The 23,477-nt window shown below is 41.8% G+C and overlaps 1 protein-coding gene across 3 annotated transcripts in view; it reads right to left on the minus strand.

Annotated features, from left to right (window-relative positions):
• Positions 1 to 14,233: 14,233 nt before the first annotated feature.
• Positions 14,234 to 23,477, minus strand: part of si:dkey-178e17.3 (somatomedin-B and thrombospondin type-1 domain-containing protein) — a 47,241-nt gene continuing 37,997 nt past the window's right edge. For 2 of the 3 annotated variants that reach the window (XR_006003735.1, XM_041900525.1), the window contains exons 2-5: positions 22,041 to 22,223; positions 21,263 to 21,353; positions 17,685 to 17,843; positions 14,234 to 16,466 (exon numbers count right to left, since the gene is read on the minus strand). Coding sequence is in view for 2 of the 3 variants with exons in the window: in XM_041900525.1 (XP_041756459.1) it covers positions 16,361 to 16,466; positions 17,685 to 17,843; positions 21,263 to 21,353; positions 22,041 to 22,223 (539 nt within the window). In the remaining variant the exon portion in view is untranslated. Of the gene's footprint in view, positions 16,467 to 17,684; positions 17,844 to 21,262; positions 21,354 to 22,040; positions 22,227 to 23,477 lie in introns of all 3 variants that reach the window. The other variant, XM_041900524.1, reaches the window with a different exon arrangement.

Raw genomic sequence — 23,477 nt, forward strand, 5'->3', positions numbered from 1 at the left:
CAAATTCCAAATCATCTAGTCACTTGTGCACATCATTAAAGCAATTTCTTATTCCTTTGAACAAATTGCAATTGCTTTTGTACATATTGCAATTGATAATGTACAAGTGTCAGCTTTTTTCCACATTTTCAATTGCTCATGTCATGTTGATCAAAATATAGTAGATGGTTCTCTGTTGAATAGTCTTACCCCTCAAAACATCTAGGCATTAGTTCCTTGCATAAGCCATTACATGCAAAAATTTTGAACTATTTGTCATAAACTGTCAAGCATAGTTTTACACATTTCTATTAGACCTTTTGTACAAAAACGTAAATTGCTGAATCGTGCAGGTGAAATTAACCCTCACTCATGAAGGAATGTAAAGTGTTAGTTCAACCAACAATCAACCAGTTGTCTAAATTGCTCAAAGGTGCATCTCATGAAGAATCAATTGGCAAGCATATATAGACAGACCACAACACAGAGTTGCAATTTTCCAATAATGGATGGACCAGGAAACGAACAGGGTCAACAGCCAAGAGGAGGAAGAAGAGGAGCAAGGATGCGTGGTGGAAGGCAAAACAGAGGAAGAGGCAGAAGAGGACATAGGCGCATATCTGATGACATAAGGGCCACTATTGTAGACCATGTTGTCAATCATGGCCTTACAATGGCTGAGGCGGGTCGAAGGGTGCAGCCGAATATTGGGAGATCAACCGTGTCCTCAATAGTACAAACGTTTCGAAGAGAGAACAGGTATGTCCACCAATGTACAGTGCACTGTTACTGTATATAAGCAGTATACTGTATACTTCCTACAATGCTTCATATTACAGTAGTCCACTTGTATTTCACAGCATACAGAAATATACTCTATACAGATACATACTGCACCTTACATGCACCCACCTGTATGTTTTACAGTAAAATGTGTGTTCGCATAGTTTTTGTCTATGTGAAAGTGTGCGATGCATCACTGCATTTTTCCACACATAGGACTGCAAGATTACCTCAAACCGGTGGCAGAGGACGCCTTTTCACACCTCAACAGGAGGAGGCTATTTGCACCATGGTCCGAGCAAACAATGCCATGAGACTCAGGGAAATACAAAGGACCATTATAGAAGACAACGATGTCTTTGAAAACATCCATACGGTTAGCATCTCAACCATCGACAGGGTGCTGCATAGAAACCAGATGAGTATGAAACAGCTGTACGCGTGTACCATTCCAAAGGAATGAGGACAGAGTTAAGGAGCTACGGTACCAGTATGTACAGGTAAAACATATATCTATGTAACTACTTTACAGCAACATTTTATAGTGTTACATAGTACAGTAAGCATAAACTGCACACATTTCCATTGCTGTGGAAGGAACATGCAATATATGTACATTTTATGTCACTCTTCCTTACCAAAACAAATTCAACTGTGTGTTCTGGGATATAGCGTATAATGGAGTTGGAATCAAGTGAACCCTCTCACAACTTTGTATACGTGGATGAGGCTGGCTTCAACCTGACCAAATGCAGAAGGCGGGGTCGGAATATCATCGGTCACAGAGCTACTGTGGATTTGCCAGGCCAACGGGGAGGAAATATCACCATGTGTGCTGCTATTTCGGAGCATGGTGTCCTAACCCATATCCCCCTTTTTAGGGCCATACAACACCCAGCATCTACTCAACTTTTTTAGAGACTCTCTACAGGGCTCTCATCCCTGATGATGAGAGGGGTCTGTTTAGAGAGGATTTGCCAAAGTATGTGGTCATTTGTGATAATGTGAGTTTCCATCGATCAAACATCATAAGGCAATGGTTTGTGACCCACCCGAGGATGCTCATAGAATTCCTCCCACCTTATTCACCATTCCTTAACCCAATTGAGGAGTTCTTTTCAGCATGGAGGTGGAAGGTGTACGATCGTCAGCCACACACACAGATGACCCTGCTGGCTGCAATGGATGCAGCATGTGAGGACACCACAGTAGACGCCTGCAGAGGATGGATAAGGCATTCCAAAAGATTCTTTCCACGTTGCATTGGAAGGGAAAAATATCCGGTGTGATGTGGATGAGAATATGTGGGCTGACAGACAGGAACGTCTGGATGTGTAGAGACAGCACTAGAACAGTGCTGTGGGCAAAGTTGTGCCTTAGGGGTGGTTTCCTGTGTTTCTTTCTAATTTAGTTTTTTTTTCCTTTGTGCCCCTTGGGTTGTCCAGTCTCTTTCAATCAATAACCCACATACAGTAATATGTAAATAGTACTGTTGAAATTGATATATGCCATAGAAGTGCAGCCTTGTGCATTTTCAATACAGTAACTGTCATCCAAACTGTAGCCTAAGTTTACATCAGGTAATACTGTCAAAGTACACAGTTCCATTGACAACATGCCTAAACATTTTGACAACCTTGTTCGTGAACAATGACTCAATGACTTATCATTCTGATGACACTGACATGATCATTGGCATGAATATTTACTTTTGAGAGATGTACTAAGGATTTTTAGTGACTGACTAGCTTTAGAAACATATCTATTGTATATTGCAGTTTGTACAAATTGTTCTGAGAAATGCACTTATTATTTTGCACATGTTAGGGATGATGTGAAAAATGCACCAAAGCGACTGAGAAAAACTGTAATGCCAGTATTGGTTTGTGGTGGTAAATAGACAGATATGAAAAATATAGATGAAAACTCTCTTGGTAAATAGTGTAGTCTACAGCTTATCATAAGATACTCTACCTCAGGCGAGCAAAACCTAGAGACTTCCTTAGTATTTGATTTTGTGCGCCAGCTGTTGTTTACAAATATACACAGACCGCCACCCCTTGTCTTACCAGAGTCAGCCGTTCTATCCTGCCGATGTAGCGTTTATCCCGTCAGCTGTATGTTGTCCATGTCGTCGTTCAGCCACGACTCGGTGAAACATAAGATATTACAGTTTTTAATGTCCCGTTGGTAGGATAACCGTAATCTTAGGTAATCTAATTTATTTTCAAATAATTGAACATTGGCTAATAGGATTGATGGAAGAGGCAGTTTACTTGCTCGCCGTCGGATCCTTACAAGGCACCCCGACCTACGTCCACGATATCTCAGTTTCTTTCTCCTGCGAATGACAGGGATTTGGGCCTTGTCGGGTGTCTGTAGCATATCCTTCGCGTCCGACTCGTTGAAGAAAAAATCTTTGTCCGATAGGAGGTGAGTAATCGCTGTCCTGATATCCAGAAGCTCTTTTTGGTTATAAGAGACGATGGCAGAAACATTATGTACAGAATAAATTACAAATGCATTGTTACTGTTATTACATAGACTGTCCTTTATATTTTTGTGTTGTTGTATTTCTCATGCTCCTGCCTTTGTTTGTTGTAGCTAGAACCACTTCTCCTTATCTACAGCTGCAGCACTATTGTGAAGCAGGGCTCAGTTGAAAAAATAGATGTCATTGGTCTCAAAGAGACTTTGGCCACACCATATTACAGGTTACATTGTATAAGAAGATTGTATTGTCTCCTCACCCACTCCAACCAATCACCCTGTCTCCTATCATAGTATCAGAGTTCTGCATTTTTTTTTTAACGTAGTACTACGTTGGTACTTACTGTGTACAGATAGATAGATAGATAGATAGATAGATAGATAGATAGATAGATAGATAGATAGATAGATAGATAGATAGATAGATAGATAGATAGATAGATAGATAGATAGATAGATAGATAGATAGATAGATAGATAGCTTTTGCAAAATAGCAGATGACAAACTTCATCAACTCTCCTTTTTATCAAATTGAATTACGACTCCAGAAACTCATCATTGTTAAAATTAACAACGTATTTCTACCATTTCATTTCTATGCTTCTGTTGATCAGATGGTCTCTGTGTTGATCACCACTCAACTGTAAAGTTATTGGGATGCTGAAACAAATAAGGTCTTTGTGCGTATGGAACATTTCTGGGATCTTTTATTTCAGCTCATGAAACATGGGACCAACACTTTACCTGTTGCATTTATATTTTTGTTCAGTATAATTCTGTCACTAAATTGATTAAGCTATTTACTTTCTACTTGCTTGGCACACCTATATTTGGGGAGTTTCTCCCATTCTTCTCTGCAGATCCTCTCAAGCTCTGTCAGGTTGGATGGGACGCGTTGCTGCACAGCTATTTTCAGGTCCAGAGATGTTCGATTGGGTTCAAGTCCAGCCACTGGCTGGGCCACTGAAGGACATTCACAGACTTGTCCCAAAGCCACTCCTGCGTTGTCTTCACTGTGTGCTTAGGGTCGTTCTCCTGTTGGATGGTGAACCTTCGCCCAAGTCTGAGATCCTGAGCGCTCTGGAGCAGGTTTTCATCAACGATCTTTCTGTACTTTGCTCCGTTCATCATTGACTCGATCCTGACTAGTCTCCCAGTCCCTGCTGCTGAAAAACATCCCCACAGCATGATGCTGCCACCACCATGCTTCACCGTAGGGATGGTGCCAGGTTTCCTCCAGACGTGACCCTTGGCATTCAGGCCAAAGAGTTCAATCTTGGTTTCATCAGACCAGAGAATCTTGTTTCTCATGGTCTAAGAGTCTTTAGGTGCCTTTTGGCAAACTCCAAGCGGGCTGTCATGTGCCTTTTACTGAGGAGTGGCTTCCATCTGGCCACTCTACAATAAAGGCCTGAATGGTGGAGTGCTGCAGAGATGGTTGTCCTTCTGGAAAGTTCTCCCATCTCCATAGAGGAACTCTAGAGCTCCGTCAAAGTGACCATCGGGTTCTTGGTCACCTCCCTGACCAAAGCCCTTCTCCCCCGATTGCTCAGATTGGCCAGGTGGCCAGCTCTAGGAAGAGTCTTGGTGGTTCCAAACTTCTTCCATTTAAGAATGATGGACACCACTGTGTTCTTGGGGACTTTCAATGCTACCCTCCCATGCTCATGTACATAAACACACACTCCCCAGTCCCCTAGCCGACTCCAGTTAATTTAGAAATAGACTAAGAACCTGACTTGCACTGGAAGAAACAAGCTCCAGCCACTCTTGATTTACACCCGGTTTTAGGCTCGGATTCAATCCAGAGCACAGTATAGAGCGCTGTCGACAATGCACCTTTTTAAAGGCAATGTTCCCACATTCGCGGAGATTGCATTCATGGTAAATGCTTAAAGGTCCAATTCAGCCGTTTTTATATCAAAATAACATTTCTGGGTAGCAATTAAGTACCTTATTGTGATTTGTTTTCAATTAAAATGGTCAGAAAGAAACAAAAATAGCTTCTTAGTAAAGCACAATTTCTCAAGCAAGAATTTTGCTAGGACTGTCTGGGAGTGGTCTGAGTGGGGAGGGGAAAACTGAAAAATAGCTGTTATCGGCCGAGAGGTTTGGAACTCTCTTTCTTATTGATCTATTAACTAATTTACCGCCTGGTGATGCCAGGCAGGCCAAAACTCCATCCCACCAAAATAGCCTGAAATGTCAGGCGATCTTTTCAAACAGCCCTTAAACTAAAAGGGCATTATTGTAATTTACACAATTTCACAGTATTATTCCAACCTCACAGTGTGGAAAAATACATTATTGCAACTTTGGTTTTAGAAGTGGGGGGGGACATCATTTTTTGTTTTTTCAGTCCGATAAACACTCCAAACAGCCTACCCGAACCGCTCGAAGGCATCCGCATGGTCCTAAAGCACACCTAAGCATTGTTTTGTATCACATTCCAATGATAGAACTGGGGGTGACAAAATTGCAATTTCAGAATGTGAGGGAGATATGTCTGCAGTGAAAGTTGAGGCCCTGGATATATATATAAAACATGAAATTCATGTTTATGACTGCACTGGGCCTTTAAAAATGTCAGGCATGCTCCAATTCGCCTCAGATTGAAACTCTGCCTTAATCTTTATCCTACGGTGGCTTCCTCTCTTCATCTCCTTTCTTTCATCTGTGTGGATCTGAAAGAAATTAACAGTTGAAAGGAAACCCCCGATTGGCAACCTTCATATTACTTTTACCTAACCTGTGACTTTAAATGACGGTAAATGAAGGAGTAGATGAGGAAAGGAAGCCACTCTTTACTATTGAGATGCACCCCCAGTGTCTTCAACACCACAAGTGGCTTCTTGTACTGTATCAACTTTTCTGTTTCTCATATTGTTTTTTGAAGCTACCGCTCCAAACCTTGCTACATTTTTGAACGGATGTCAATGTGTGGAAATGTGCAGAATGGGAATTGCATTTATTTGCACTTTCTTACTTGCTTTTTCATTCTATTTTGCTTTTATGACATTGTGATAATCGCCTTGTGTCCAATTTCTTTGTGATGTGATTGAAGAGAATACAGTATATATATATATATATATATATATATATATATATATATATATTTGTCAGATAAATAATGAGATATGCACACTGAAGGAACATTGATGCTTTTCTTTTTGTTGGTGTGTGTGACACAAGTATATGAAACACATCTGTATTACCTTTTTACGAACATCAACGTACTACATGCTGAGAATATGGATTAAATACAGACTTTAAATCAAGAGACATGTATTCTGTTATCTTGTTTTAAGTTCCTATATGTTCATATTCAATGTGACAGATTTGTGTTGCTTATGGTTTTACAGTGCCCATTATCTAGCCAAATGCAGTAGTGACCCATCACTCTATTTAGCACAGAAACATCACCTATTTATAGTAATTTTTTGTCACAAAGGGAAAATATCTGAGGGGGTCATAACAGTTCATAACTGAGTGTACAAAACATTAGGAACATCTGATCTTTCCATGACAGACTGACCAGGTGAATCCAGGTTAACGCTATGATCCCTTATTGATGTCACCTGTTAAATCCACTTCAATCAGTGTAGATGAAGGGGAGGAGACAGGTTAAAGAAGGATTTTTAAGCTTCGAGACAATTGAAACTTGGATTGTGTACATGTGTCATTCAGAGGGTGAATGGGCAAGACAAAATATTTAAGTGCATTTAAAAGGGGTATGGTAGTAGGTGCCAGGTGCACCGATTTGAGTGTGTCAAGAACTGCAATGCTGCTGGTTTTTGGGTCCACCACCCAAAGGACATCCAGCCAACGTGACACAACTGTGGGAAGCATTTGAGTCAACATGGGCCAGCATCCCTGTGGAACTCTTTCGACATCTTGTAGAGTCCATGACCCGACAAATTGAGGCTGTTCTGAAGGCAAAAGCGGGTGCAACTCAATATTAGGAAGGTGTTCCTAATGTTTTATACACTCAGTGTACATATGTGGGTCTGCTTAGGTTCACTCACCATCTGTGCTCTATGGGCCGATTTCCCAGACACAGATTAAGCCTAGTCCTGGACTAAAAAACTATTTGAATAGTGAATTTCAATTGATCATGCTTTTCAGTCCAGGACTAGGTTTAATCTGTGTCTGGGAAACCGTCCCTAAAAACACGTTACTTGGTGAGGCTTGTGGTCCTGTTCTTTGTCACTGTAACAGGTAGGAAGGAAAAGCTATATCTAGGTGGCGCCACTGTCATGTTAAACAATGACTGTATAAAGAACCCTAAACCCAGAGTCATTCATATTTTGGAGCCTTTGGTGCCACAATGGGGCATGTTAAAATCTTAACATCTCAAACAGACTTTGCTAAACTATCAGTGACATAAAGAAATTAAAAAGACATACTAAAAGACTATGGGGAAGTATAAGCAAAGGTCAGTGTGGTAACATGATAAATGTCAGACAGACAGAGGCTGTGTATCAAATGGCACGATTTACATTTGAGTCATTAAGCAGACACTCTTATCCAGAGTGACTTTCAGTTAGTGCATTCATCTTAAGTCAACCACATATCATAGTCTTAGTAAGTAAATGTTTCCTCAATAAATTAGTTATCAGCAAAATCAGAGCTAGTGAGAGGGAAAAGAGTCAAGTACGAGTGTTAGTTCACAAAATGCTATTATTTATTTATTTTATTTTTTACATACACTGAGTGTACAAAACATTAAGGACACCTGCTCTTTCCATGACAGACTGACCAGGTGAATCCAGGTGAACGCTATGATCCCTTATTGATGTAACTTGTTAAATCCACTTCAATCAGTGTCGATGAAGTTGAGGAGACAGGTTAAAGAAGGATTTTGAAGCCTTGAGACATGGATTGTGTATGTGTGCTATTCAGAGGGTGAATGGGCAAGACAAAAGATTGAAGTGTCTTTGAATGGGGTATGGTAGTAGGTGCCAGGCACATTGATTTGTGTCAAGAACTGCAACGCTGCAGGGTTTCTCACGCTCAACAGTTTCCCGTGTGTATCAAGAATGGTCCATCATCCAAAGGACATCCAGCCAACTTGACAACTGTGGGAAGCATTGGAGTCATTATGGGCCAGCATCCCTGTGGAACGCTTTCGACACCTTGTAGAGTCCACGAACCGACGAATTGAGGCTGTTCTGTGGCCAAAAAGGGGGGCTGCAACTGAATATTAGGAAGGTGTTCTTAATGTTTTGTACACCTAGTATATATAGTGCACTCCTTTTGCAGGAGTGCACTTCGGGGCTCAGCCAGACTCATTCTGAAATTAGCTGATGTAACTTCCATTGAGCGAGATAAACACTGCTGTATGCATGATTTGGGGACAATTGTTAAAATTTTGTCAAACATACATGTACTGTAAGATGGAGTGGCCAGGGTTAGTGCTGTTTACTCTGCTGGTAATGTAGTGTACCAGCTGTGTCTCTCTGTCCCTCCCAGTGGAACATAGGTCCCAGTGCTTAGCAGTCTATTCATTATCATTCCTCTATGTGAGGCCAGCTGCTCCTGCAGATGCAACAAGCTCTTATTAGATCAGAGAGCTAAGTACAGTATACACAACAACAGCAGCAGCCAGGAGGGCGCTGCAACACACCACACAGTAGCTTACACAATTCACAACAGGCACGAGGAGGGCGCCACACAAACAGTACACAACATACACCAACCAGCTAAGTACAGTAGTACCCACAACAACAGCAAGTGTGAGGAGGGTGTGACACCACACACATAGGCTACCCTCACTATATCTGATCCTTAAAAGGAGCAATCTGCAGTTCCTACATCTGTTTTTGAACCTATAAATGATTGAAATGTACCCATTGATTCTTGAGAATATAACTTAGAAATGTCTGATGAGCTTAGTTCAACTGTCGTACCGCATCAAAATATACGCTTATTTTACTCCAATGTTTGTAAACAAAGTACATGTAAATAAACACTGCATAGCCTCAAAACATGGTCATTTTTAGATCATGGATGGTCAGTCCTTGCATCCATAGCTCTGTCTATACATTTGAGAGTGGTGACATTGCGGATTGCCCCATCCCTCTGCTTTTTACTGAAACAGTGGCACGGAAATGCTTTGTCATTATTTCAACTGCGGATTGCCCCTTTAAGCTCTATAAGGGTGCTGTCAACACGTGTCTAACACCACACAGTAACATTGCCTTGAATTACAGTCGCCCTGGAACATACATGCAACCAACATGCTTTTATGGGCAGTAATGGTGACCTCAGAGTACTAAATTGTGCCTAAATTGTGACAGAGATGGTTACACTAGAACCCATCGAAAGCCCCTCACCATCATCCCATCTCCTTTTCAGTCTGAAGAACACATTGATTCTGGGGGGTTGGGATTGGGGTAGTGGTAATGGTACTGTATTCGACAAAAGATCAACGGAAGTCACCCCCATGTTTTTTCTCTCCACGCAATCCCATGGGGCCGTGAGTGCTTTGAACAGCTGTCTTGTCGAAAGCAAACAGTGGCCGTGCTGCGACAAAGGCCGCTAGCGCTGGAATGCCCCTCTTTTCAGCGTGCGTAATCCCAGAACACACTGCTGTCGGACCCCATCAGGCAGCGGGCCAGAGACGGGCCTTCCTGCCCATAGAATTACAACCGATAGAATGGACAACGACCCCCAGTCCTTGATCTTCTGGGGTGGTATATTTAGATGGAAATGGAACACTGCAGTGATCTCATTGGTTGGGAAGCATAATTGCAATGGTACTTTCCGTTGTTGCATGTGTAGAACGTTACTTTTGTTCTACATACACACACAAAAAAATGCCCAGTACCATCAAGTAACTAACATTCCTAATGATTGGTACACCACATATGGCCGCCGGCTGGGTACACCCACCAGGGGGAATGTGGATTTGAATGGGAAGATCCATTCTACAAAATGTGTATTATATGTTGGTGGGCTCCCGGGCTGCCAGGGGGGGTAAGGCTTGCTTCAGAGGGAACGGACTGACAGGCTGACAGGTAGCACTCTATTGCCACTGTTGTAGTTAGCTAGAGAAAATAAAGAGTTGTGCTGACAGTAGAGAGTTTGGAGAGGGGAGTAGTAGTTACTGAGGGGGAGGGGGCGTGGCAGGTAGTGGGGGAGAGCCAGGGAGGGCGGGGATGGGAGGAGAGTGACATGGTGAGAGGGGGAGTGGGATGATGGAAATGGGGAGTGAGGAGCTGACATTCAAGTGTCTGTGAACTGAAAACGACATAGGACTATGAGAAACCTGCTACATACAGTGCCTTCAGAAAGTATTCATACCCCTTGACCTATTCCACATTTTGTTGTTACAACAATATATTTCTCTCACCCATCTACACACAATACCCCATAATGACAAAGTGAAAACATGTTTTTTTTTAAATGTTTACAAAGTTATTGAAAATGAAATACAGAAATATCTCATTTACATAAGTATTCACACCCCTGAGTCAATACATGTTAGAATCACCATTGGCAGTGATTACAGCTCTGCGTCTTTCTGGGTAAGTATCTAAGAGCTTTGCACACCTGGTTGCCCATTACTATTTTCTAAATTATTCAAGCTCTGTCAAATTGGTTGTTGATCATTGCTAGACAACCATTTTAAAGTCTTGCCATAGATTTTCAAGCAGATTTATGTCGGCCACTCAGGAACATTCACTCTCTTATACATGTAATGTAATGTAATGTAAGCAACTCCAGTGTAGATTTGGCCTTGTGTTTTAGGTTGTTGTCCTGCTGAAAGGTGAATTAATCTCCCAGTGTCTGGTGGAAAGCAGACTGAATCAGGTTTTTCTCTAGTATTTTGCCTGTGCTTAGCTCCATTCTGTTTCTTTTTTATCATGAAAATCTCCCCAGTCCTTTACGATTACAGGCATACCCATAACATGATGAAGCCACCACTATGCTTGAAATTGAAAATATGGAGAGTGGTACTAGGTAATGTGTTGTTTTGGATTTGCCCCAAGCATAAGTCTTTGTATTCAGGACAAAAAGTGAATTGCTTTGCCACATTTCTTTGCAATATTACTTTAGTGCCTTGCAAACAGGATGCATGTTTTGGAATAATTTTCACTCTGTCAATTTGGTTAGTATTGTGGAGTAACTACAATGTTGTTGATCCATCCTCAGTTTTCTCCTATCATAGCCATTAAATTCTGTAACTGTTTTAAAGTCACCATTGGCATCATTGTGAAATCCCTGAGTGGTTTCCTTCCTCTCCGACAACTGAGTTAGGAAGGACGCCTGTATCTTTGTAGTGACTGGGTGTATTGATACACCATCCAAAGTGTAATAACTTCACCATGCTCAAAGGGATATTCAATGTCTGCTTTCTTTTTTTACCAATAGGTGCCCTTCTTTGCGAGGCATTGGAAAACCTCCCTGGTCTTTGTGGTTGAATCTGTGTTTGAAATTCACTGTTCGACTGAGGGACCTTACAGATAATTTTATGTGTGGGGTACAGAGATGAGGTAGTCATTCAAAAATCGTGTTAAACACTATTATTGCACTCAGAGTGAGTCCATGCAATATATTATGTGACTTGTTAAGCAATTTTTTACTCCTGAACTTATTTAGGCTTGCCATAACAAAGGGGTTGAATACTTATATACTCAAGACATTTCAGCTTTTCATTTTGTATTCATTTCGAAAAAGAAATGAAAAAACTAATTCCACTTTGACATTATGGGGCCATTGATTTTAATCCATTTTAAATTCAGGCTGTAACACAACAAAATGTGGAAAAAGTCAAGAGGTGTGAATAGCTTCTGAAGGCACTAAGTATGACTACAAATCCCATGTGTGTGTGTGTTTGTGTGTTAAGTGTTATCACATGAAAGATAATAAAAAATATCTCTTATCAATTATGTGATCAGATGGGATAAAAGAACGTTGTAAAGAACGTTCACATTTTTGGGTAAGGTCGATCTCCTGTATAAACAGGAGACCACACACAATCCCAAACCAGAACATGGCTGAATCCCAAATGGTACCCTATTCCCAATGCAGTGCATTACTTTTGACCCGGACCCATAGGGCTCTGGTCAAAAGTAGTGCACTATAGGGAATAGGGTTCCATTTGTGATGCAATCAATGATTCAGGTCACCACCCAGAGTGTAGAATAATCCAAAGCATTTTCCTCTCTTCATCTTCTCTGCACATGAAGTGAAAGAACTATAAAGAAAAATGCAGATTTGCAAAATACATTGAATCGACTTAAACCATTTTTATCCAAATCTGTGCAGTTGAGGTAAAGTAGTGAGGAGACATTTTGAACTATTCACATGTACCCATTTGAAAAAGCAACTTGTTCGGGCACACCCCATGTGGACTGAGCTGTGCGTCCTCATTTGGCGTTGACATTCTTCTGGAGTCACTGTGTCTTCTTTGAGAGGGATCACCATGTCACACAACATTAACACTAAACTATGACTATTGATTGTCCTGTAACAGAGAGTCTGGTTCCTCTTAAGGTTTCATCCATTTCAAGGAGTTTCCTCTTGTCACGGTCACCATTGCTCACCTTTTAAGGGTTTGAATGCACTTTGAGACAACTTTAATTTAGTTAAAAGCTGTTAGTAAATACAATGTGATTGATTGATTTAGGTGGTGGCAGTCTGAACATGTGTTGCCCAGATGTTGACATTGCTCAGTAAGTGACCTTAGGACATGACATAGGAGAGTTATAACCTGTTGAGGTCAGGGTCTGTCTCAGGGTCAGGCTCCTGTGGTAAATGTCTAGGTCTTTTTTTGCCCCCACAGAGTCTGCGCTCAACAAACTGGGCCACACATCTCCTCTAGAAAGGCAACACTATGCCTTCTCAAATGGGTGCATATCAATAGTCCAAAATATCTCCTCCTCACCCCTTTACCTCAACAACTCTGCAGTATGGGTGGTGGCCTGAAACATTGCCATTGTTTACATGATGGGTAAATCAGGGTGTGCATCCCAAATGGCACACTATCCCCTACATAATGCACTACTTTTGACCAGAGTCCTATGGGGCTACTTTTGGTCCTGTCAAAAGTAGTGCACTTTACAGAATAGGGTGCCATTTGGGACATAGACGGGGGGAATTAATCTGCACCTCTTAACTCTGCTCCCAAAGTTACATCAGCAAGCTCCAAAACAACATACCAACAACATACCAGCAACACCATTATCATGCAGTTGTCCCCTGACACACCGTAGTCATCCCGCAATTGTCCATTTTGCTCTACAGAGAATTTCAAGAACGCTAGAAAAGGGTCCAAGTCATATGTGACTTGAACCCTCCTTTTAGCTGTAATTGATGCATGAAAAGGGCTAAGTACCTGGTCTGGTGGAAGGTTAGGGATATACTTATGTGGGATAGAATCCAGCCATGCTGTGTTCCCAGAAGTAATTGCTAGGAGGGAGCAGGCAAACAATGTTAATGGTGCTGCTTTGATGATATCTATTTTTTTGTTAGGGAGTGAAGCAGTCACGGGATGGTAAGGGAACAGAGATATGTGGCTGCGTCCCAAATGGCACCCCGTTCCCTATTGGCCCTGGTCAAAAGTAGTGCACTATGTAGGGAATAGGGCGCCAAATGGGACACGAGACACAGGGAGGCAGTGACCTGCTGAAATGGCTTTGGCCCGAAGAAAACAATATGGAGGGAATAAAATAGGTTATAAATCAGTGCTTCAGGAGAATAGGCTCCAACGGACCACCACATTAGGATGGGACATTGAGGACCAGATACAGTAGGAATTTGACAAGATCATGAAAATGCATTCAATTTAGGGGACAGTTTCCATGCCTATTGTAAAAATTCCCAATGTAACCCTTGCTTCCACAACCATGATGTGGACATGTGAAACAGATTTCATAGCAAGATTAGTGACAAGTAAGAAATGTGAGTCCAGTTTGAATCCATGGAAGCTAAAATCAAAAAGAGATGATGCAGGAGAGAGCATTAAGTCAGGATATTTGTTTATTTTCCGATGGACAGTGTACAAGAGTATGCAGCGCTGCACTACTATGATCAGTTCTTTAAAAATAAATAAACATTTACAGATACAGAGGACATACAGAAGGGGTTAGGTCCACAGCGAAAGATTCTGTTAAAATATTATGAAACCATATCCGTCTTCTCGCTTCCTTGTAATCATTGATCTGCGATGTAATTGAGTGGGTGAAAGCAAGGTTATTCACCAGTCAAACTTTGTCATTCGTTTTCATAAAACGTCTCAAAGTAGGAATGCTGCTCTAGGATCGGTTTTGCGTTTTAGATTATAATGAATAATATTACATGAACAGGGGGGACCTGATCCTAGATCAGCACTCTTACTGAGGCGCTTTATGAACATAGACCCAGATCTATGTGCTTACTTCAAGGAAGGGGAGGAAGGGAGGAAGAGAGGAAGAGAGGATTCGTTTTCCAAACAGAGCCAAAGGTGGGGGAGTGGGTGGACTGACTGACCGTAGCTCTCTGGTCTGGAATGTGGACTAACATGATTCATCTGTGATACCTGTTAAAGACGGTCGCAGCTTGAGGAGAGGAGTGGAGCGAGGAACGGAGGAGAAGATGAGGAGTTCAAAAGGACACATCTGTCTATCTGAGAGCATCGGAGGTGGGAAAAACCCATGGCCTGAGTCCGATTGATGAGCAATAAGAGAAATGATGGCAGTGTGATGTTCTCATCACAAATGTGATATTAATCTTTAAAGCCCTAACCCTAAAGTAAGTTCAAATAGCTCATGTACTGTACTTGCTCACCAGTTATGATGATGTAACCAAATATGTTCACTCTAGCCTGATGTATTCCCCTTTTTCTTCACTTGCTGACTCACCCTCAGATCGAGGAGGATTAAATAATCAACATAGGAAAGTCTTTATAGTCCTTTAGAAGGCTAGGTGGAGTTATCAGCATAGCCTTACACCTCATTTTACCAGTGTGTTTATCATGAGAGCAGGTCAAAGAGGGCATAGGGAAAGGAGCAAATTAGAGAATTGCAACATACAAAAGAGGTCTGCTGGGACCAACTGCACTGACCATGGAGTGGAGGAAAATTAAATGATATGATACTATGATAATCATTGTTAAACGCTTGATTTTTAGTTGTGTATAGAAAACAATAAAAAAAAGAGTGACCGTGGGGACATGACTATGAGGGACTAATGTTGAAGGATAAAATGATTATGTCCCAGTCAGGGTTACACTTTGGGTAGAGCTGTGTTTCTAACCTTGCCGCCATTCTGTTTCAGCTTTAGCAAACTGGTCATTGTATTGCCTGTAAAGGGAAGGCGACAGTGCATTATTGTTGAATGGCAGAAACAGTTGGGCTACACCAAACGGTGGGTTGTAAGGGACCTAGCTCTGGTCCCATTGCTTGAAGACAACAACAATTTGCCTCTGTTAGTAGAGGAAGGCGCACTAAAGACCTGGACCAGAGCTAGAAGGGACCCTGAACTCACTGGGGAGCTGAAGTGATTATTCATTTGAGAATAGCTTAAGACTGGGTTGTGGCCCCCAAGAAATGTGTGTTGTCTGGTGGGGCCACAAAAAAGCATGTAGACACACATAAAGTACACACACAAACATAAAAAGGTAGAAAATGTATAAAAGAAAATCATATATTTATACATTATGCATAATCAAATGCAGTTGCATTTATGGAGGTAGATAGCAAAGTTTCAGAGGTAAAAAGGCATATAGACATTGTTGTGCTTTGGAGGAGAAAAAAAGTAACAATTATTGTGGCTGTAGTAGTAGCACATAGGTATATGTGTGTGTGTTTCTGAGTGCTTATTTGAAAGAGTGTATGCAGTAAATGAGGTGAGAGTGAAAAGTGGCAGGACACTGCTGATCTCCTAGAGACCCCCTCCCATAGCCTGAAGTGAAGGGGTCCGGGTTGGCTGAGCTGGAGCTGTTGGGAGCTACCATGGGAAGATCTCAATTGCATACACCTCGCGTCCTCTCTTCTCTCCTCCTTCTCAAAACCTTTTAAAGGAGAAGGTCAGAGGGGAGGGACCTTCTCATCCAATTGGTTTTTAGAAGGATATGAGGAGAATTTAAATCTTGCCCATGTCCCTGTGAGTGGCGGTGGCAGGTCACACAAACAGGACTGAGTAGGGGGGACACCGGCAATCTTCAGAAGAAGACTCCCTCACCCAGGAGCCGTGACAACCTGGAACCGACGCTGCCGTCCAGAATGTTCTGGAAACAAACAGATCTCTGATCAGTTTCTTCAGAGTGAGATTCACTAGATATAAATGAATAACATTGCAAAAACATGACCAGTAAGGCAGAGCCAGAATGGCCATTAGGGCCCATTTACCCCATTGGGCTAACAATTAGCTAAAACACAAACTCTAAAGTCTAAACATTAGGTTATCTTGTTGCTAGTTATAGCAACATATTGCTGACTAAGCCAACCAAGGATCATGTACTGTGAATATAATGTAGGCCTACCTGTTACACCTGACCTGTGTTACATTTAGCACCAGTCTTCCCTTTACATTGAACACCATTGGCACCCGCTGACCATGCTGCTAAAAACTCAGGTTAAAAAATGATGCATTTGACTAATTTCTTGAATTTTAGGCTAGTAACAATAGAAACGCTCAGTGATCCTCTTTTTAACAGTGGCTTTAAAACTGCTTTCAAAGGTGTGTTTTCCCGTGACTGCATTAAGAATGTTGTAGGCTACAATGACTGGAGATGCATATTTCTCTCCCTGTGCGGCACTTGCAAAAGGCTGAACAACTGAATAGGTCAACTATTGGCTGTGGAAAATTAACAATTATTAGATAATTCAAATAGGCTAAAGTTATCGGGTCTCAGCTCCGCTTGGCTCTCATTTGGATCACACATTTAACCCCTTTTGTGTCTGTTTGTGTGTGTGTGTGTGTGTGTGTGTGTGTGTGTGTGTGTGTGTTTGTGTGTGGATGTGTTCTTGTGTGACCATAAGTCCCCACAAGAATAGTAAACAAACAAAAACTTGCTCAACTGGGGATATTTATTTAGTCCCCACAAGGTCAAATGCTATTTCTATGGGTTTTAGGGTTAGAATTAGTGTTAGGGTTATAATTAGGTTTAGGGTTAGGGTTAGGAGCTAGGGTTCGTTTTAGGGTTAGGAGCTAGGATTAGGTTTAGGTTTAGGGTTAAGGTTAGGTTTTCGGGATAAGGTTTGGGTTAGGTCTAGGGTTAGGGTAAGGGTATGGGTTAGGGTTAGAAGTTAGGGAAAATAGGATTTTGAATGGGACTGAATTGTGTGTCCCCACAAAGTTTGTTATACAAGACTGTGTGTGTGTGTGTGTGTGTGTGTGTGTGTGTGTGTGTGTGTGTGTGTGTGTGTGTGTGTGTGTGTGTGTGTGTGTGTGTGTGTGTGTATGTGTGTGTGTGTGTGTGCGTGTGTGCGTGTGTGAGACTCACCTAGTGCTCTGTAGTCCATCTCCACCGCAGTGGTCTGTTGTTGCCATGGCTTCACTCTGGCACTCAGAGCAGACCAGTCTCTCTCTGACCAGCTGGGCACTCCAGAGGTTGAGTCTGCACGCTGCACTGGCCTGCTTCACACGCAGGTACACACAGTAACTACACATGGGGGGGTGAGAGAGAGAGAGAGAGAGAGAGAGAGAGAGAGAGAGAGAGAGAGAGAGAGAGAGAGAGAGAGAGAGAGAGAGAGAGAGAGAGAGAGAGAGAGAGAGAGATCCATTTAATAGGTTATTCTGTTAAAATAAGGTCTTATCATGCCAACATAGTTCATTGAATTAATTCGAGAGAGGGTCACCCACAGGCTCATTCTCCATGTCAAATCACACAGCTGGACCTAGAGATTACACAGAGAACCAGTCTCTATCCGCTGCTCTCAGAACCAGGCCCACAATAGGTGTAGGGTGAAGTTGCCCCTAGACGCTGATCTTGCATTTTTCCTACTATTGGCTGAGGTTATGATTGGGGGAGGGGAGGCTGATCATAGATCTGTACCTAGGGCAAACTTCACCACTACGGTTCATCACCTCTGGGTTGAGCCCAGGTCAGCACAGTTATCTTTCCTTCAGATATCCACATTTACATTTACATTTACGTCATTTAGCAGACGCTCTTATCCAGAGCGACTTACAAATAGGTGCATTCACCTTATAGCCAGTGGGATAACCACTTTACAATGTTTATTTTATTTTATTTGACACTTTGCAGGATGAAATCTCTTGAGATGAGTGTCCAAATTAAAATATTAAAAACTAACAAACAATACTTAGTAACAAGAATAATATGGCAACTTCTGTCTAATAATAATAATAACAATGAAATAATTACAAAACTTACATTAACAGCATAAAAAAGTTGTTGTACAACTACTAATAGGCCTACAATTAATAAAAACTACTGCTACAACTTCTAATACAACTAATAAAACATATATATATATACATACAGTACCAGTCAAAAGTTTGGACACACCTACTCATTCCAGGGTTTTTCTTTATTTTTACTATTTTCTACATTGTAGAATAATAGTGAAGACATCAAAACTGTGAAATAACACACGTGGAATAATGTAGTAACCCAAAAAATGTTAAACAAGTCCAAATATATTTTATAATTGAGATTCTTCAAAGTAGCCACCCTTGCCTTGATGACAGCTTTGCACACTCTTGGCATTCTCTCAACCAGCTTCACCTGGAATGCTTTTCCAACAGTCTTGAAGGAGTTCATTAATTTATTAATATAGAGTTTATTGATCTGTTAGTGAAACCAATGTTTTTAAGTTTTCCTGGTAAGATAGAAATATCAACTAAATCAAATGGTTTTGATAAATCCATAAAGATGGCACCAGTTAGTTTGCCTTGGTCAGATGAAACATTTCTATCATTAGTAAGTTTCATTAGAATGGTTGGGTCTAAAGCCAGATTGAAAGGGTGAAATTACATTACATTTATCTAGTATATTAAAAAAATCCCCATAAATATCTGTCAGTTTAAGCTAGAGATATCTGTTTTTTTGTATTGGTTGCGTCTTAATCCACCGCATCCGCCTATGTCGCACTTCCACATTTGCAGTGAAATGTGACAGAGTTTGTCAGACCATGAGACATCCTGAAAATCGGTCTTCCAACAAAATCATCTGTAGCGTCCGACCCCTATCGTGTTCTCCGTTTTGCTCTACGATCGGTACAGCCGATCTGCCAACTTCTGTCTGTAGCGTCCGAACAGTTTGGGATACTCACTAACCCCTATGTGGAAAGGTGAGACTCTCACTCTCACACACATGTCGGTTGTTTTGGTCTAGGACGCCCAAAAGCCTAACAAGACTCGTCTGAAGGTCCCCTGGTACCAGTTGACTATCTGTTGTTCCATGTAGTGAATCTGTTATTCAATGCGTTTGTATGGGCGAATAGCACAAAGGCCAAATACAATTTTTTTATATATTTGTGTTAGTTTCAACAGTGCGTACAACCGGATTTCCTCCCTAATCAATATCAGTGATTTATTGCCTCTTGTCAAAACAACAGGACTTTTGGTGCGTGTGCAGTTTATAAGGTGCTCGTTTCAAAAAATACATTATTACACAGTCCTGACAACTCACTTATTATTCCTGAGACATTCACTTACTAGAAACAATTTTAATATCAAACTCACAAAAATTATAATGAATAATTACACACACTTCTTTTCAAATGTCCATAAAATGTGCACATTTTTAACGGCAGCCATTTTTTAAGAACCAGGAAGATAAAGTTGACAAGGTCACACCCCCACATGTGATATCATTGGAAAGCCCAGAATGTCCTCTCAAAGGGACAACAGGACTTAATAAAGTGGCTTGCATGACCGCAGAGATACGGACCAAGAACTGATGTTCACTAGAGGGGACAAAAATGAATTGCTAGGTCTCAGGTTATACTGAGGCATTGGCAGGACTTTTAAACATATTACCGCATTCATGACTACCTCAGTTGGTGGAAATAAAAGTACAGACTTTGTTACTGGCAATACCTTTCAGATATAAAGAAAAGGTGGAAAAAAGTTGTCGGCATGGTAAAGTTGGCGGCTTTTTGTCCTTGTTTGAAAGGGGTTTAAGAGTGGTGGAGAGGACTACTAAGGGCAACGGGGTCAACCCATTCTCTAAGCTGAGAATTTATTTGATCAAATTTGGTCTGAGCACCTTTATGAAACTATTCTTAAGTGAAACTCCTTAGTAAGTCATTTTAGCAATATTTTTATGCATACAGGCCCAGATGTGAATGCAGTCCAACTCTGGTCACACCCATTGTTTCACTTTCATCTGAGTAAAAGGCAGCAGTCTCAGGAAACGGCCCTTGATTTGTATTCCCTGGTGTGTGATTGACGATAGGCTCAACACTGGAACACTGGAACAATCAGCTTAGATCCGAGATGACGCATAGTACTGTAACAGTTGAGGTCAGCTCATCAAGCAAATATTAAATGACAAGGTCTCTTCTGCAGTCAAAGCAATTTCAAGCATTGGTTGGTTTTGCGTGTCAAGGAGACCTTGGCTGAGTCTCTCCATAATCTTTTGGAGTCCAGGGTTGTTCTTAAAGAGGACTTTTGAAAGATAGTCAAAACAGAAAAGGAGACAAATTGATACCAGAAGAGAATTTTGTGAAGTGTTCCACTGGCATCAAAAGTTTTGCCAACAAAGCTTCAAATAAACCTTATATTTACTCTAGGTGTCCTGCCAGGAGAACAGGTAACTGACTGACTGACTGACAGGCAAATTCTAATCTGGACCTAGTTCCACTGCTGATTTTCATTCTTCCCCTCTAATCAAGGAATGCTTTAGACCTAGGACAGGTAGAACAGAAAACCAGCAGTAGAGGCTGGTTTTCTTAGAGGCTCAGATTTGAATACTCCTGAGTTAGACCCATGGTAGGGCAAATTTGAGGACATGAGATTGGTGGTCCCATGTCTATCACTGACCATGCTACAGAGAAATTGGAGTTCAGTAGTAATTTGTTGTTATTGTGTTTTTGCCATTAGGCATCCTACCTGGGCTTCTCTTCCTTCATCAGCATGTGTGGTCGTCTCCAGGGGTCCTTAAAGTTCCTCTTGAACGAGTCAGGCAGGATTTTGGCCACCTCTGAAAGGAAGGAGTGACAACAATGTAACACACACACACGCATACGCACACACTCACACGCGCGCAGACACACATACACACCTTAAGACATCAATTCCAAAAACCTTGGAGAAATGTCCATGCTTTTACACCGAGACAAGCTGCTTTAATAATGAAGTTCGGAGTACTCTTTATCTGGAGTTTGAAGTTATACTATGGGGAAAGAGATTCTGCTCTGGGATGTGCCACATACTGTAGGTCAGACAAACCACAGCTGTTGAAGATAAGGTTTGAATAGGAGCAGCTGTATTCTAATGTTTGTTACCATTGTGCTGATGGACAAACTGCCATCAGAATATTCCTCTGTGAATATTAAGATTTTAATATCAAATTGAGTAAGTTTAAGAGTGGACAGTGTTTTACATAACACATAGAAACTGTGCAGACTTGGACACACTCATTTGTTTTACTATCCTTGTGGGGACCAAACAATTGATTCCCATTCAAAATCTTATTTTCCTTAACCCCTAAAACTAAACCTAGCCCTAAACCGTAACCTAAACCTAACCTTAACCCTAACCTCAACCTCAACCTCAACCCCAAACCCAAACCCCTATCCCTAACCCTAACATAGCCTTTTTCCTTGTGGGACCGGTGAAATGTCCCCACTTGTTTTACTATCCTTGTGAGGACTTCACACACACACACCTTTAGCGGAGATGCATATGGCATTGTGTCCGAAGCATCCCCGGCGTTGTTTGAGGTCTGGGCAGGGTGTGCCTCCATTTCTAGGAGGTATGGTTACTAGGCGACTCCTCTCAGTGCTCCCCACCCCACACGGTGAGGTACAGGGGGACCACGGACCCCACGGCCCCACCACACAGTCAATGGCTACTGGGGAGAGAGAGAGAGGGGGTGATTGATCAGTGGAGGAGAGAGGTTACAGTAAGCCAATAGACCAACCACACTGTCAATACCTGCTGGGGAGAGAGAGAGAGAGGGATAGAGAGAGAGAGAGAGAGAGAGAGACACACACACAAACACACACACACACACACAGGTATGGGGAGAGGAAGTGTGGCGTATGGTGTGAACAAATCAGTTTAAGTCAGCTGGCATCGGCATCGGCATCAGCTGCTGTGGGTTACATTAACCTCCTTTGAACTGGGGTTTGTTCACTAATGCCAAATGTTACAGAACAAAATAAAAAATGTATATCTAAAAAAAGGTCTGCAATGTGTACTGTTGAAAAAATGGTTTGCTTGCGTTTGGAGATCACAAAGTGTAAAACTGACATTCATGCTCTCATTCTCTGTATGATCACACATTCAGATACAGTCCATAGACTTGAGAGAGAGAGAAAAGAGAAATAGTGGCATGGTGTATGATGACAGTCTGGAAAATAAAAACGACTTCATGGGCATGAAAAGAGCGCTTCATTACTTTACTAGCGTGACATACAGGCTGATCCCACATTACGGATGGATCTGAATCCCAGCGGTACACAGAGAGCACTTCTAAACCACTCCTAATCTATGACCTATTCATCTGGAGGGGTTGACATGCAGGGCTTTGGCAATGTCAAGAGGCTATAACCGCATGGCTATCTGTATATTGGGTCACACACATTATATGAACCCACACTCAGGGCAGACACACAGGGCTATAGATGCGTTAATGAATGATCACGCAGACATGATGCGCACACAAACAGCGCACACACGCACATCAATCAACTGCACTTAATCAAGCCGCTCCCCAGATCACCAGAAGTAATTACAGACTCTTTCTCAATGTGTGTCCTCTCTCCTTGCCTCCTTTTCAAAGCATATTGAATGAAAAGATCCAATGTCTCAATCCAATGTCTCAATGTCTTTTCCCTCTAATACATTTTGAGAAGGAGGCAAGGATAGAGTACCCAAGGAATCGAGGAAAGGTGAACTGAGAAAGAGCCCGACACATCCCTCCCAGTGCCCTAGACCTGGCAGCAATCAAGGCTCCTGTAACGATTCCGGCAGTCTGAGTCGGTTCCTGTATGTGTATTAGTTTTTCTGCTCGGGATCTCCAGTTTCCCGAGGGTTCTGGAACGCTCCCTGCCTGGTTGCCGGGCTACGTTGCTAGGCGGGAGCTCTCCTGATTTCCACA

This window comes from Coregonus clupeaformis, chromosome 16, assembly GCF_020615455.1.
Source record: "Coregonus clupeaformis isolate EN_2021a chromosome 16, ASM2061545v1, whole genome shotgun sequence".
Classification (NCBI taxonomy): Eukaryota; Metazoa; Chordata; class Actinopteri; order Salmoniformes; family Salmonidae; genus Coregonus; species Coregonus clupeaformis.